The 18,600-nt window shown below is 30.9% G+C and overlaps 1 protein-coding gene across 1 annotated transcript; it reads left to right on the top strand.

Annotated features, from left to right (window-relative positions):
* Positions 10,560 to 13,267, top strand: LOC109331455 (transcription factor MYC3-like). Its single transcript, XM_019565969.1, has 2 exons — positions 10,560 to 10,721; positions 10,774 to 13,267. Exon 2 carries the CDS (start codon positions 10,810 to 10,812, stop codon positions 12,898 to 12,900), a length of 2,091 nt encoding a protein of 696 aa, XP_019421514.1. The 5' UTR covers positions 10,560 to 10,721; positions 10,774 to 10,809; the 3' UTR covers positions 12,901 to 13,267.

The raw sequence follows: 18,600 nt of genomic DNA on the forward strand, positions 1-18,600 counted from the left end.
TATACATTAACAGTTTAAAGATTTATACATATGTATTTTATTATCCACCATTTATTTGAATTACTTTTTTTGTAAAGTTAATCATAATTAAATATCAATGGTGGATGATGCAATAACAGTGTATAAAACTCATACAACTGTGAGTGCATACATCTTCTTCTCATTTTATATGTGAACAAGTAAATATGAACATGAAGTTCAAGGAATAGTTGATTTGCCGAATACAACAAAACAATTGCCAGATATTTCAAGAGATTGATCAAATGTAATAGCTACAAATATCAATACACAAGAGATTGATCACACAAGACAAATCGCAAGTATGGCAGCCAATAAATATAAACTATGCCATAAAGCAAGGCAAGTTTGTTGATGATATAATACATCCAAGTAAAAGTAAATGAAGGACTTTAAAGTCATAGACAAAAAGAGGTAATTGACACTCTAAAAGGAGTCATAGGTAATTGACACTCTAAAAGGAGCCAGATTCTTATTTAGTATCAAAGTTCTTTTTTGTTTTAAGATAAAAAGTCTAGTGTGACAATATATATATAATACAAATGTCATTGTATTTTATTTTATTTTAGTATTTAAGAGTATTTTTATCTCTCTCTTACTGGAAAAAAAAATCTAACTCCTCTAAAATATGTCAAAGCAACCCGAAAATTTTCTTTCACATAAGACACGTTTGGAAAATTGGGCTTGATCTTATATGTATAATAATAACACATATTTATTAGTATATTTATCTGCTACCATGCCTTTGTTAACCTCACTTATAATAATAAAATAAAAATTTACGTACTGAGCTTACATCAACTTGGTAACCAAAATTATGAGGACTTCTTTGTAAGAGAATCCTATATTTGACATTCAAAGCCTAATTCCTTTGGAGATGTAGAAATCAGCAAAGTGTATTTTTGTATCTATTAAAAAAATATTTTCTATGCACGGAACAAAAATTGAACCACTAACATTATTTTAAAGAACCCAATTGCCTAACGACATAGTTGTGCCTTATTAGTGTCATAAGCATTTTTTAATAATATCTTCTTGTGATAATTATGCATGGTTCAATTTTTAATGGGCTATTAGTATAAATTAACTGTGCTAACCCTTTATCGTGTTTTATTGAATCATTTTAAGTATTAGACCAATACTCAATCATATTCAATATCTTTATAATTTTTAAGTTATCATTATGTTTAACTCTTTAAGAATGGAGATGATTGTAATTACACAACTAGCTCAAGAAGATATGAGTGTTGCCTTTGGAAATGGGAAGAATTGTCCAGCGTAATTGCCTTATACCCAATGTAACGAGAACAAGATCAAATAGTACAACTCGTCTGAACACTAATCGGGCTTGAAAATAATTTTGGTTTGTCGTCTTCACCCAATGAAGGTTAAACTGCTTTAAACTGAAGAAATTTTACTTTGATCATGTTAAATCTGGTTTAATCGGATTAGCCTGAGATTTAAACTGGATGGTTCAATTAAAAAAAATGGAAATCACTAAAATGTTTTGCTCTATTCTAGTACAATAAAAGATGAAGATACATTACTTAAATATAATTATACATAATTATTAATTATATAAGACTTTACATTTACATATAATTATATATCTATAGATAAAAATTATTAATTATATATAAAATCATTCAGTCAAACTGAACGGTTTAACTATTTAAATCTAATACATGACCTCTTCTAATTTAATGTCCAGCTCAGGTTTCACAACGACTTATACCTCATGAAAGCTCTTTTCTTACTAAACAAAGAGAATTGTATTAAAAGAGTATGTTTACCCAATTACAAAAAAGAATAAAAATTAAGATATAATATTTAAGTACTGTTAATATAAAAATTTATGCTCATTTACTATATTATTCACCATTATTTTTTTAAATAGTCAATAATAATTAATTATAAATGGTAGATTGTGAAATGACAATTGTCAATACATATATTTTTTCTCAAAAACTAAATACATAATATGAAGAGATAATGGATGTGCTTATATTATATAGGTTTTATACATTATCATTACATCATTCATCATTCATTATTCATGTTTAATTATTATTAGTTTTCCAAAAAATAATTTAATTTTTTTTATATGTCTATATATACTAATAGTTTATTAATATTTCATTCTAATATGAATTGCGGGTCCAGCTGAAGAATTGAAGGGGCAAACTGGACCAAGGGTACTGTAAGCTCAAGATAATGCTCCCATTTTCATTGCATTAATTATTAACATGACTTTGATAAGAAAAATAAATTTAGAGATGCTTAGATGTGGTTAATAAATAATATTATATAGCAAGTTGCAGGCGTTGTCACCATTAAGTCCTGAAAGCATGAAGAACGTGCGTCTTTACCTTTGGGTCCATAATGTCTAGATGCAGGCCACAGCCATGTCAATTATTGGCATGGGATTTGTTCCTCAACCATATCCTTGACCGATCACAATAAAATAAAATTGATAAAGATATGAATATTTAATTTTTTTAACTGACGTAACATAATATAATTGATCTAGAACAGATGAGACGGAATTTGGAATAGAGTTTGAGATAACAGATTTTTCTCCCAATTATTCACTCCACCACCCTGCTCCTTACACTTCCTTTTCTTATCTTCTTCACACACTGTTTAACCTTTTCGATTGACCAATACCCCAACCCTGTCATTCTCAAATTCTCTTTATTATATCGGGAATAATAATAATATAGTATTTATTTATGAGAATAAAGTATATCTTTATATCATATATAAATTATTATCACTAATTACATATATCATGTTAAACAATTTTTATAACATGTTTCTAAAAATTAAAAAAGAGGACACGTACATATTATAATTACAGTGGTTGTAAAAAATAAATTATCTACAAGAAATATTTTATTCTCTTTATTTATATATCAACTATCTTCAATTTCACATACACCACATCCGAATAATTGGAGGTTTTATTATCATTTTTGGGCACAGTGGTGGTATTTTTATAGTTAACTATACCAATGTCTGAAGTTATTCCATGCGAGGGGTTGGTTTAGAGACAAGTCGGAGTTAGAAGATTTTGATTAATAATTTAATATATAATGTAGTTGGTCTCAATTATAAATAGAAATTATGAAACACGAATATATACAAATTTAACTATTTTTACAATTCTCAATACAACTTTTAATCCAAACAAGTTCATATATTATAAGTTGAATACTACTTATTATTATTTGTATGTTTTTATTAAAATTGTCTAAGTGTTTTAATAATATTGCTTAAGGATTTAAAAATTAGAAATATTGTATAAAAATATAACATTAAGATTGAATATATATATATATATGTATATATATATTATATATATATATATGTTCTCTCCATTCTAAGATTCTATCCCTGGAATAATTAAACAGTCTAGCACTTGTTAAAATTCTCTGATAACTACAGACCTAACCATTTATGAGTTCACTTACTGCAAAGTTAAACAAGGTCTCCACAAAGTTGAAAAAGTTCTCCACAAAATATTAAGAAGCAAACATGATTTATGAGTTCACTTACTGCAAAGTTAAACAAGGTCTGCCCTTGCTATTACGTAAAAAGAGATATATGGTCTAAATCATGTCTCATAGGTTCTAAAAAATTTAGCTTTTATTATTATCATTATTTTTACTTCATTATATAAGAGACTAAAGCTAAGAGAACATTGTTGCTTTAACGGTACTGTAATTCCCAAACATTGCATTAATTTACTTGTATGTGCTTGTCTGTGGTCGGTGTTTCCCACGATGGTGCATTACTTTTTTACTGAGGAGAGGGGCATTAGCCTTTAGGCTTTTTATATGGGCACATTTTCAGCTTATTGTAGCAAACCACTAACACCCTTCACTTGTTGGCCTTTCTGTGTTGTGTGTTCAATTTCCTCATTCAAAATTTGTCTTTTTCTTTTCTTCTCCTTCAACATCTCATGATTCTCCTCCCCTTACTAGTTACTACTATTTTTAGGGTCTTATACTTCTCCCCTTTCTTGCATTTTAGTTTAGCTAAATGTTCTAGTAACTAAAATGTCCAAACATCCCACATTGTCTCAATACCCATCAAATTAAACAACTTTGTACCAACCGTCCATTTCCATGGACTATCAAATAAAGTGACAAGTTTTTTTTGTTAAACTTTATTTTAGCTTCAGTTTTTGTAAAACAAAGAAAATAAAAGACATTCATTCAAGGAAATATAAAAAGCATAAAAATCATAACCATAATTTAAATTTTAAAGTTATGGTAGTAAGCATTCACCACACTGTATTACCAAATTGCAATAATCAAATTGAATTTGAGTGCGGTTTACCGTTATCATGTGTTATATACGAAACCAAAATAAATATCATATAAAAAATATATTGTATTTGTTCGCATTATATAACTCTTGCAAACATTTATATCGATCACAATGACAAGTTAACTAACAACCTAACGTGTCTGTCTGGTAAAGAAAGCAATTACTAATGATTGAATATAATAAAACTCTACTATGGCCGCCAAGTTGGAACACTTTGATGTCAACTTCACTTTTAATATTTAGTATTTTTAATATAACAACATTTCTACACCCACGGTTTTTCTGGACATTTACCTTGTTTTAAAAATATGAGAATTCTCTTATATTTTGTTGACTCTCAACAATAAAATATATTGATCATATGTACATTAGTAAACGGAACTAATTTTCAAATAATTACATTACATATTTAATGTGTAATATTATTTAAAATATCAATTAATCTATTTTGAAATAAATCAAGATACTCAATATTTACACATTATTTAAATATGCATGATTGACATTAAAAAGACATGTATAAGTTTATAAAGCAGATTAAACTATATAGAAAATCGTGTACACTTTTAAGTTTTAACTGTATTGCTAAAAATTTAAACTTAAGTTCTTAAAATGTTTAATTAAAATTACCATAAATTTACTGAGGTTTTAATGACAAACAAAATAAGGGGAAATGAATTGTGTTTGATTACTTATTTTCAAAAGTTGCTGATTTTAAAAATAGTATTTTTTTTACATACAATATTATGAAGGTTTATAATTAAATGTTTGATAAACAAGATTCAATTCCCCAACAATAAAAAAAAGACAATAAATTAAATGAGAGAATAAACATAAAGATTTATCTTAGTTCACTAAAGCTTTAGTTACATAATCCCCCAAGTTGCAAAACTAATTGCTTTCCACTATTATCCAAATAGTATAAGTATCTCATCACATCTTTAAATAAACCGAGTATTCATAACCTTTATAGGCAACATTGAGTATTTACTATTTACAACCTATTCATGCAATACCATCTAATACAATATGTTAAATGATTTATCAAATCTATTTATTAAATGAATATATAAAAATTTCACATCAGATGCAATAGTTAATAACTCTATTATAAAATAATTATTTTAAGTGTTTTTTCTCTTTGAGCTTCCCAACAGATTTGTTTCCATTATGCTCAACTCTCATTTGTTTTACCCATTTTCTTTTTCTCTACAACTCTTTACATGAGTTCTATACACATATATTCTATGGAAAATGTATTACACTCACTTTTCTCTTCTATAGCTTGTTCACCCTATTTTTCATACTAATTAAATTCTCCATATAGTTGAGAATATGAGATCTTCACATGACTTAAAGTGTTTTTCCATGGGCTAATGATGAAAAACATTTGAACAAAACTTTAATGCATTAGATTTAGAATGTAATATATATATATATATATATATTTTTATTGTTAATGTAATTATTTACACAAAGTCATATATCATCTATTATTCGGTTGAATTATTTTATTAAAAAGTCAATAATAATAAATAAGAATGATGGATAATACAATGAAAATATATAACATTCATACATTATTATTGCATACATTTTATCCATATTAGGTTTATGAGTTTATATACATTATTTAACTCATTCACTTCTATTCAATATATATATATATATATATATATATATAACTTGACAGGCTTCCCTTACCTTGGACTTGAACATACACTTTGTCTTCAAAAGGAATTTTGACTGTTCAATATATTGAGTGTGTCATCAACTATTTCCTTTCCAGTTAAACAACAAAACTATTTTTTTTACAAAAAGTAGTTAATTAACTCAACAAAATTTCTATTACCAGAAATATTACATTTACCCATGGAAAATATATTTATCCAAATATTTCCGCAGCTATCCTTGAACTGAAAAGGTGGATCAACAACAAACAGGAAGGTTATAAATATAGAAAAAAATTCCATCTGGAATGTAAGATAGAAAACCTGATTTAAAGTTTAAACAGCTGGTCTGTTGAAAATGATTGCAAATACGAAGGGGATTTTCCATGTAGAAAGACCTGGGTGAAGTAAATTTAAGAAACCCTTCCTTCTAACCTTTTAATATACTAATTAATTTCTTCAAATGTTTTAGAGCATTTTCAACAAAGCTACAAAATTTGACTCACATTATGTTGTACTAATTTGTCGTTTCATTTCTCTTTAGTTTATATAAATCATGTGATTCTCCACATCAATCATGCAACATATAACAATATTAAATAGGTCACACATGGTATCCACATTAACTTATTTCTATTTTAAGTTAATAAATCGTAGCTTGGTATAAGACAAAATTTATATTAGTGATAAATTAAAGTACAAGATATACTTCAAATCATAAAAAAATACAACCCAAAAGTACCTTTAACCTCCAGCTAGCAGGACCTAAACCAATTAAGCAAATTATATATTCAGTCCACGAGAGTTCTATGCAGCAATTGCCAAGAGCTATAGCATATACCTTATGGAATATTTGTATTAAATACAGTTTACATTTAGAAGAATAAGGATATGTGATGTTTCACGGATCCAATCTTTTTCTCTTCACACAACTTAATAGTTATATCTTTTAGGGTATCCGTTGATTATTGATAGTTTTTTTTTCCACTATTAAAGAAATAAATATTACACAATAATAAACAAAAAATAATATATAATAATATTTTTATCATTAAAAATATTAGATAAAACAAACACTTACATTTTGATTAATGGAGATGATCCTCTTCCTTCCCTAGATGGTGGTCTTAGAAACAAAATTTTGATAAAATAGTAATTTAAATAAATGCTTCATATATATAGTACTCGACAAACCCAAAAAAACCGCATCATTGTAAAATCCACGATGACCTGTTATTGGTATGAATATTGTAATAGAGAAAGGTTAGTGGGGAATATTAAATGGGCAAGAAGTAAACAAAGTCGAGCGTGGAAGTGTTTTTCACATGGGAAAGTGGCATCCCCGTGATATAGAAGAGAGAGACAAATATAAAATAAAACTATAGGGAGACAACAAACATCAAGCAAAACGTGACACAATAATCAAATGGTTAACAATATTTCAAGGCAAAGCAAAGTCTTTTTCACTAAGCAAGTGGTGGGATTATCTAATCTATACATATATCATTATATACAGAATTGATTTAAATTGTTTTTTGCCATATTTTATATATCTTTACTAATAGATTATATTTTACTTACATCTTATTTCTATCACAATTCTAAATTTAAATTTATCAATATCTATGAATTTTATATTTTTATTTTTGAACATTTAAGTTGATAAGTTTGTATTATAATTAAAGAGAACCTATAGTTATTTAAATTAACTTTTGTCCAATTTTACCCTTACAATTTTTTATTTTATCAATATTAAAGAATAATTATTTTATAGTATTATTTTTTAAAAACTTTGGTCTATATGCAGAAATAATAATTTTGTTGATAATAAAGATGCAGGTTAAATCAGAACAACCAGTCGATGGGTCACCATCTCTCCCAGCAACACAGTAATATCTCCCAACAACAATTCACTATTTCCTTTTGTTTTTCTCTCCATATTCTATTTTTTCCTTTGCTTTATCCAATTCCTTCCAGATTTTGAATAATTTTATTTGTGATGTCTGTAAAAGTTTTTAACGGATTTTTCTTTATATGTTATAAATAAACATTATAATCTTGTTTTGTTATTAGGGAGTTAAATTTCTAAATAGCCTTTTACTATTATTTTGTAACGGGACTATTACTATTTTAGTTTTTTTTTGTATCACATTAATAATAATATTGTTAATACTGTTTTGATATATAATATTGTTAATATTTATTGTGGTGTCTATCAGCCTGTTTTTTAATTCAAAAGTATATTATTATAGATTGATATCGACATAAACATAAGTTATCTAGTAACTATAGTTTAAAGAATAGATTATCTTAAATTTATTATTAAATATAATGAGAGGTTTATTTTTACAGAGGATAAGAATTTGTTATGAAATACAAATATAAATATAAATTTTTGGTACAAATAAATTATGACAAAACAAAATCAGTTAAGACAAAACAAAATAAATTCATCAAATGGTAGTTTTATACATTGAATATTGGACTCATTTACATTCTCTACGGACCGTAGTTCTGTTCAAAATTGGCTGGAATGTATAAAAAAACCTATTGAATATTTATTATACCAGTGTAATATATATGTATATTTGTTAGTATAAAAATTTATATACTATCACTATATCATTTATATTTATTTGAATCACTTTTTTTAAAGAATCGATAATAATTAGATATGAATAATATAATGATAATGTATAATTGTACACTTTAATGTATATTTTTTTTTATCTTATCATATTTGCATATGCCTGGTTAAGATCATTGAGAAATCCTATCAACTCTATCTATTGATCCAAGTGTCTCCTGCAACACAAAAAATCCTTTAAGATGTCATCATTATTATATTAATTTGACTTCTTTATTTTATTATTCATTAATTTACGAAAAAATAATCTGAATATCATAATAATAATAATATTTGATTATATATTTTTATATTACACAAAACTTATCTTTAATTGAGCTTTTAAGTATATTTAGTCAATAATATCTAAAATGAAAGACATTGAACTTTCAATTCATACTTCTTTGAAAAAGGAAATGGCTGAGATTGCCCGAATGGTCCGAGCACCAAAGGCTGAGACCAAATCCTGTGGCGAATATTTGAAACGTGTAGGATTTTTTTTGACCAATTTCACCGCGGAGACTCTTACATAGTGTGGCCCACACTAGGTCACTAGTGAGCTTTCATTCCCCTATTAGTGTGAAGAAGCATGTAGAGGATGACAACATTGGGTAGTGAGTGTGAGTTTTTAACAAGAATATGTAGGGAAATCTAAATCCTCAATCAAACTCAGTCAACAAGGGATTTTCTTGCTTTGACTGAAATGGTTTCACACAGATATCTACGCGAAGAATTTTATTGCCATGCTTAAAAGTCTAACTTGTTTTGTTAAACAAAATTACGTGACTTTTTTCCTTAAGAAAAAAATATTAATGACGCATAATATAAGTTCTCAATAAAAGTGAAATATTAACTAAGTTTATGAAAGATATAAATGTCATCAATAAACAAATGACATTATCAATAAGTACATAGGTCAATCCGTAGAAGTTTGTTTTATCTTCAGGTTCTCAAATTCAAGTCTATATAACTACTTTGGTTTATACCCACACAAAAAATATCATTAAATAAGTTCATAAAAAATTAAATATGTAATGTGGTCTCTATGGACATATTAAACTAAGTGTGCTTTAGTTTTTTTTCCTTTCCGTACAAAAAAAAAACTAATTTATTAGAGAAAATTCAAAAACTAAAGAACAAGAAAAAATAACATGTTCAATTTGATGACTTCGTTTTTATTCTAATCTATAATATCATACATTATAATTTCAAAGTTTAGAACCATAATCCAAAAACATAATATTAAATGTGCACAGTGAATCTCTTCCATTAATCATGCCATAAAAAAGCAATTTGTAGTAATTTCTTAAAAAAGATGATTAGCTCTAGTTGGACCGGCTAGCTTTGACTTTAAAATATAAAGTGTACTTTATATATTTATATATATATATATATTACAGCGTGAAAAAATAGGGTATATATACAAAATATTTCCAATATAACTACCCACACTACTAGATACATTCAGTAATGGAGAGACTAATATTTTTATTAAAATATATGTTATTTTATTATACTTAAAGTAATAGATATATCATTATATATTAAATATTTTTGAGTTTTTAAATAATTTATCTTTCCATCATTAATGAAGATGATTCATACTCCTAAATATCATGTAGTCCGTTGCTGGACTCGAGCAATATTGAAGAGTGAATGAAATTTCCCAAAAAACTAAAACACCGATTATATTATTTTTAACCATATTATTTAAATAATAAGAATTATTCATGGCACTTAATTGTTTAATTTAGATATTAATTAATTAATTTAAGAAGTAATTGAATTAAATCATTTAAAAACTGTTAAAAGTGACTCCGTCCTTTTCACCCCCTGCAAATCAATGGGGCACACCCATTTCGTGGAAGGCTCACACTCACTCGTTCTCTTGGAAATTGGAACCCCAATATAAAATTCAACCAAAATGCACCCAAATAAATGCCAAATGCAGCCTCTCTAGTCTTTCAATCTGAAAATTGAGCCTCTGATTAAACAATCACATTAACACTGTCCCTCTCTCTTATTCTCTCTTTCTATCCAATTTCCATCATAGTTTTCACCACCACCACCACCACCACCACCACCACCACCACCCACTTCACTGAATCACTGCCACTAGATTAATAGATTTTCCATTTCCTTATTTATGTATCCATAATAATGAATCTCTGGACCGACGACAACTCCTCCGTCATGGAGGCTTTTATGTCCACTACTTCCTCCTCCGATCTCTCTTCTCTCTGGCCACCTCCTACGCCGTCACTTCCACCACAACAACCACCACCACCACCACACCAACAACCCCTTTTTAATCAAGACACACTCCAGCAACGTCTCCAAGCTCTCATCGAAGGCCATGCCACTCACATCTGGACCTATGCCATATTCTGGCAATCCTCTTATGATTATTCCTCTTCCTCCACTCTCCTCGCTTGGGGCGATGGTTACTATAAAGGCGATGATGACAAATCCAAATCCAAATCAAAACCCAACAATAATAACACCAAAAAGACTTCATCTGCAGAACAAAACCACCGGAAGAAAGTGCTTCGCGAACTGAACTCTCTCATCTCAGGCTCTTCAAATGAAAACGATACAGTAGATGAAGAAGTTACAGATACTGAGTGGTTCTTCCTTGTTTCGATGACTCAGTCATTTGTTAACGGTTCTGAGTTACCGGGTCAAGCTTTCTTCAACTCGACCCCGGTTTGGGTCACCGGTTCGGAGCGTCTAGCTGGATCGGCTTGTGAGAGGGCTAGACAGGCGCAGGTTTTTGGGCTTCAAACGATTGTTTGTATACCCGCGGCGAATGGGGTTGTGGAACTGGGGTCCACTGAAATGGTTTTCCAGAACCCTGATCTAATGAACAAGGTAAGATTTTTGTTCAATTTCAACAATAACAATAACAATCATGATGTGGGTTCATGGCCCTTTACCGCTAGCACAACCACGGATCAGGGTGAGAATGACCCTTCTTCGTTATGGCTCAGTGATCCTGAAATTAGGGATTCTGTGAATACAAACAACACTGTTGTTGCTCCTGTTACTGGTGATGTTTCTGTTTCTATTCCGAGCTTGAACAATAGTCATAGAAACAGTCATCACAATATGGTTGTTCCTAAAACGACACAGCTTGAGACCCCTGGTTCTAGTACTTTAACGGAAACCCCAAGTGCTGTTAACTTTCCTAATAGGTCAACTCAACAGAAGCAGAATCAGCAGCAACAGCAGAGTTTGTTTTCTAAGGAATTGAATTTTTCTGCTTATGGGTTTGAAGGAAATGGTGTGAAGAATGGGGGCAATCAGCATAGCCACCATTCTCTGAAGCCGGAATCGGGCGAGATTCTGAGCTTCGGGGAGAGCAAGAAGAGTTCTTACATCAACACGAATGAAAATATGTCTCATTTTTTCTCTGGTCAGTCTCAATTTGTTGCTGCTGCTCCTGCTGCGGAGGAGAATAGCAAGAAGAGGAGGTCCCAGACTTCGAGGAGTAGCAATGATGATGGCATGCTTTCGTTCACCTCTGGTGTTGTTTTGCCGGCTTCAACTTCGAATATGAGGTCTAGTGGTGGTGGTGATTCCGACCATTCGGATATTGAAGCTTCTATCGTGAAGGACCCTGAAAGCACTATAGTGGTTGAACCAGAAAAACGGCCCCGAAAAAGAGGCAGGAAACCGGCAAATGGCCGAGAGGAACCATTGAATCATGTTGAAGCAGAGAGGCAGAGGAGGGAGAAGCTGAACCAGAGATTCTACGCTCTTCGTGCCGTGGTTCCAAATGTGTCAAAGATGGACAAAGCATCGCTCTTGGGGGATGCCATTTCTTACATTACAGAGCTGAAATCCAAGCTTCAGAACCTAGAATCGGACAAAGATGGTTTGAAGAAGCAATTGGATACAGTGAAGAAGGAACTTGAGAAAACCACCAAAGATTCAGATGCACTACCTCCACTTGACAAGGAATTGAAGATGTTGAATAGTGTCGGAAGCGGTAAGCTGATTGATTTGGATATCGATGTTAAGATTATTGGTTGGGATGCAATGGTAAGGATCCAATGTAGCAAGAAGAATCACCCTGCTGCAAGGTTGATGGCGGCTTTGATGGAATTGGACTTGGATGTCCATCATGCCAGTGTGTCAGTGGTGAATGATTTGATGATCCAACAAGCAACGGTGAAAATGGGAAGCAGGTTTTATACTCAGGAACAGCTACACGTTGCACTGTCGTCCAAATTTGGTGATGGCCAATAATAGATATCTCTGCTTCACCCGGCACTGCACCATTCCGATATGTCTCTTAACAAGTTTGCAGTGTTTCTGGGATATTTTAAACCTTCCCAGTAGCAAGCTCTGTAAAATAAGTTCTTTTTCATTTTAAGGTTCCTTTTTTGGGTAGCTAGCATAGTCTAAATTCTGAGTTAATTCAATTTGGGAAGCTGATAAACTAGCTATGGGCGGCAGTAGGTAGCTTTGATGAAGTCAAAGTAGATTTTGTGTGTGTTTATATTATCTGTCTAGAATGTATATATATTTTCATAAATGTGAACCTCTTGAATTTCTGAGTATCATTATTCTTCAGCTTATCAGTGACTATTTGCGGTTCTGGCCGTGGGTTTTTTGTCTGCATGGTATTCATCCTTGGGTTGTGTTGTTTGAGTATACAATATGCACCTTTTTTTGTAGGATTTTATTATGGCTCTATTGAAGAAGTGAAAACGTTTTCCAATCTATATGTGATTTGATAAAGTTCAATTTCTTTTACCAACAAAGCACAACATAGTTGGTAAATGACCGGTTGTATATATGGAAAAGACTTGACTCATTTGGGATACCCTTGTGCACAAAAAAAATCAATTAGTGTTTTTATTGTCTGATATATAATGAGAAGAGTTTGATTTTTGTGAGGTGGAGCTTGATCACTAGTTGTTGTTGGGAATCAAGATCTGTTGTTTACTCTATGATTACCTTTCAGCCATGTGAATAATGCATCTCTGCAGGAAATACTTCCAAGTCCTTCTCTATCTTTATGATGGGTGGTAATTCTTTTTTAGTGTCTACGTCTTTGCCACGTTTTCAAGTTTAGTACTCGCCCTTTTAGATCTCGCACCTTTTTTCTTATCAGTTAAAGCCAGTTTCCTGTTTAGGCCTTCTAACCACTCAAATTGTGACCCTACCAACTTGAAGGAAAATTAAATTTGCACACTCATATATGCCTTTTAGATGTATATCATATATGATAGCACCTGCTCACCTAATATAGCCTGATTATGATCGGGTCTATACACGGTTGGGTCTCATTGAGTTTAGAATCAAGTCTGGGTTTAAAAATTAGACCTGGTCGTTGGACAAGAGACAAATATGACCCAGTCCAACTAGTCACATGGTTATCCATTCATCGTGTTTGTACATATTTTTGTTTGTTCAATCATGTATACGGTAATAACATTTTTTGGCCGAAAGTATCATTAATTCTTTAATTTTTTATCATATATACATGATTAATAATATATATACATATGTTATTTTATATGTCAAATTATATATACACAATAATAAGTAATATTGAGAATATTTTATCTAACATGAGTATGTATTATATTTAATCGAGTCTATGGTCGGGTATGAATTTAAAAATTAGCCCGATTGATATTTATGATTGGGTTAGCTTCGGGTCTAGGTCCAAATTCAAAAAAATTACATAGCTAATATTTAGGGTCGGGTTAGGACAAGCCTTCTCATGATGACCCGTGCACGAAGTTATAATAAATATATGTATGTAGAAGTGTGTGCAGTGTGGTGTATAAATACAGTGTGGTGTATAAATATCATAATTTTTTTAAACAAGGGTATTGAGTAAAAACAAGAACCCAAAGTTGCTGTGTACGAGGTTCTGTCATGCATGTGTTTGTGGAATCCAAATCTCTGCTAAATACCAACATGCAGGTCGATAGCCAGCAACAATCCACCATTAGAAAGAGGAGCCAAAAAGGTGGGTTCTTTTTCTCTTTCTCTTTAAGTTCTATTGAAAATAACGTGGCATTGGAAGGTAGCATTGAATTAGATGCCTTTACCAACTATTTCTAATTTGTTAAATTGTTGTCACTGGAGTTTATCATTATATGGCTTTGTTGTGTATTTCTTTTTCCTGCATTGGCTTTGCGCACTTTGTTATAGCTACTACCCACATAGCATTTTAGGAATGTATACATATATAGAGATTTGGATTAAAATTAGCATGTTCAGATTGTGATAATAACTTCTATCTTGCAACAATAAAATCAATGTGTGCAATATTTATTTGAAGACTCGTTATTATCTCTCACATCAAGATAATAATTATGTAATGAATTGTGCCATAAATAAGTAATTATTTCAATATGTACATGCCTCAGAAGGAAGATAACACTGTCACAATTAATAGAGTGTTTTACTGTGTTTGTTAATGCTCTCAACAATTTTCCTTCTGCTGCCTTCAGCAATAATCCTACAGATTTGCTACCACAAGTGATGTGTCCCTTTCCTTCTATTGGTGGGTGAGTTGGAAAATCAACTTTCTGATTTTAATACTGTCACAATTAATAGAGTGTTTTACTGTGTTTGTTAATGCTCTCAACAATTTTCCTTTTACTGCCTTCAGCAATAATCCTACGGATTTGACCATAAGTGATGTGTCCCTTTTCTTATATGGTGGGTGAGTTGTGAAATCAACTTTCTCACTTTAATACTGGAGCAAAGTCATAGATGGAGTGTTCATTGCTTTGCAGTACCAGCATAGTGCATAGTGCATTGTGACAATTATGGAGGTTTTCAAAAGGAACCCATTCATTCATCCGGTTTTGATATAACAGGCACATGATGCATGGTACAAGAAACCCAGAGACGGAAGAATTTGGACAAAGGAATCATATCTATTATCTAACTTCCATGGTGGAAATTGTGAGGTGCTATGAATGAGTGGTCTGGCTTGGGGAAAAGTTTTGTGACAACCTCATTGTGACATCATACGAGTTTGTTTGGCACAGATAACTAAGAAGTAAATTAAAATTAAAGCTAAAATATATTCGATAAAATTAGCTTTTATAAATATAATCTTGAAACCAATAATATGTTTGTCACATGGTCCAACAAAATCAAGGATTGAGTATCGTATGCATAAAAATTGATGCGGATTAGTCATTCGTTTAAACTTTAAAAAATGTTAGGGAAATCCTAGCATTGACAAAAAAAAAAAAAAGTTTCAAATCCCTATAATATAGGTAAATTTTGCAATATGACCAATTGTCTCATGGATAAATTTACTTAAAAATAAAATAATTAGGATTAGGCACAATCAATGTATTAAATTGTGGTTGCGATTGTGGTTACTGTGATTGCAGTAATTGCGGCCGTTACAGTGTTAATTATTTTGTGAGTAAAAACATATTTTTCACATCGATGTCGTTTGATGCGGCCCAATGTGGTTGCGTTGTGGCCTGATGCGGTCAAAATTCGGCCAATCTGGCCTGTTGCAGTCGCATCACTATGATTCAGTATCACACGACAATTGCGATGTTATAAATTGCGGTTGCATCACGTAGTGTTTTAAATTGCGGTCACGGTTACTGCGATTGCGGTCATTGTGGCCATCGCGATTGTTGTGTTGTGAATTATTTTGTGAGCAAAAACATATTTTTCACATCAATGCGGTCTGATGCGGCCCGATGCGGTTGCGTTGTGACCTGATGCAGTCAAAATGCAGTTGATGTAGTTGTGATGCGGCTTGTGGCAGTCGCATTACTGTGATTCGATATCACACCGCAATTGTGATGTTATGCGGTTGCGACGATTACTGCAATCATAATATTGCGGCCACATCACGTGATGCGGTACACAATTTGAAACACCGAGCACAATCCATTAGACTAGTGGATCTTTCAATTGAGAAGAGACCAATGATTTGTTGGGTATCCAAGTGGGAATGAAAAAGTCCCACATTGAGCAAAAATGGATGAGTTAAAGAACATATAAGTGGATGAACCCATAAACCTAATGCTTTAAGATTTTGGGTCAAGATGTGGTGTCAAACCTATTTATATGCTTCTTTCACTTAGCCCATAGAGGAATGTTGTAACTCATCCAAAGCTTAATGACAGAGGTCTAAATAAAATAGAGTAGCAAACCAAAGCCAAGACTTTTCTGACAAATCAAAATTATTAGCCGGGTCAAATGACTCAATGAACATCGGGTGCACGAAGCAAATGCCAAGATTTTCACTTTTGGATCATATATGCATGGCCCCGGAACAGATATAGACACTTTACGTAAACATGATTGCAGAGATGAAGACTTCTTTATAAAGCTGCAATGGATGCTATCCGAGATGCTATAAGTAATAAAAGAGTTGCACTTTATTTCTTGATGAAGTTCTTGAATGAGTCTTGATAGTCATATTTCTTATTAATTCTTGTTGATATAAACTTGATTGAGCATTCTTCAATATATGATGAAAATTTAACCTCAAATTGATCAAGGAAGAAGAAAACATAAAGGAAGAAAGAATGAAGAAGTTCTTTATTTGAGGGTTCTGAATATGATAATGAATTTCCCTTGATCAAACTCCAACTTCTTCTCACTTTGGTGATTGATGAATGATGATGATTCTATCTTGAATCTTGGAACGATAAAAGCAGAAGTGAAAGTGATCAAAACAATAATTATTGCTATGATACCATGTTAAAATGGTAGGATGCATGAAAAAGATTTCTTGATGAATCAAGAAAGATGAAAGAAAAGAATTTTATTCATTGAATATTGAATAGATTGATACAAAATTACATTGAATCATTTATATAAAGGATAGAAAAACTAACTATCCTACCTAACTAATTAACCAACTAACCAATGCTCAACTATTTTAACAAACTATGGATATATTGTAAGGAATTTTGGGTAGTGTTTAAATGTATTTAGGGTCATCATTTTAAGTAACCATACTAAAGTGATATACTTCAAGTAAGATATACGCTTATAGACATAATTGTTATGAAAATTATTGTGTAGATACTATAGTCTTGTTTCTATTTTTATGATGAGCAAGAGTAAGAAATAAGAAATAAGAAAATTGAAAAAACACCACCCTTAATGAAAGATAATGGTTGTCTTATAAATAGGGGTTATGGTCCCCAATACAACACATAACATAACAAGAACCACAACATACATACAAACATGTCATTCTCTTCATCCCATTAGAGGAGAAACTAAGACTAATGATTATCTACAATTGGAAGATCAAAGAACCTACATATTCTATATGACCATGCATTTGCATATAAAGACAATGAACATGGAGTTGATGGATACATGATAAATGATGCTAAGATTAGTATAAAGTTCATTCACCATATTCTCTATGAATATGTTAAGTGATGCTTCCGCTCAAGTTCTAGTTTTATATATTTGTTCTTGATGATTTGACATAAAAGATCTTGACTATATATATATATGTTGGTGTTCATCATCTTTATTATGCATGTTTAAAGAATAAAGTCTCCAAAACCACCATTAAAGTCTATCTAATTTCCAACACATATAACACGTGAAAATTCAGATCGCCCATGCATGTCACTGAAGGCCCTGACAGGTGGCCCACATGATTAATTTTTTTCCCAATTTTGAAAAATAAAATAAATTTTAAATGATTATATTATAATACTATCATTTTTTAAACTGAAGAAACAATTATTCACGTGACACTAGATAATAATACCATATAATTTGTCTAGCAAATTGTGGAATGTTCTTCATGTGAACCAGCTCTATTGTTTTGTTCATATAATTATCTAGCAAATTGTGCAATCTTGAATTTGCAAATTGGGAGGAAATTAATCAACACGTGTTTGCATGGTTTCTTAATCGGATATCTGATTCTTTACAATATCAACTTATTGATTATGTTCATTTATGGCAATT

The sequence above is a fragment of the Lupinus angustifolius genome, chromosome LG17 (assembly GCF_001865875.1).
Source record: "Lupinus angustifolius cultivar Tanjil chromosome LG17, LupAngTanjil_v1.0, whole genome shotgun sequence".
Lineage (NCBI taxonomy): Eukaryota > Viridiplantae > Streptophyta > Magnoliopsida > Fabales > Fabaceae > Lupinus > Lupinus angustifolius.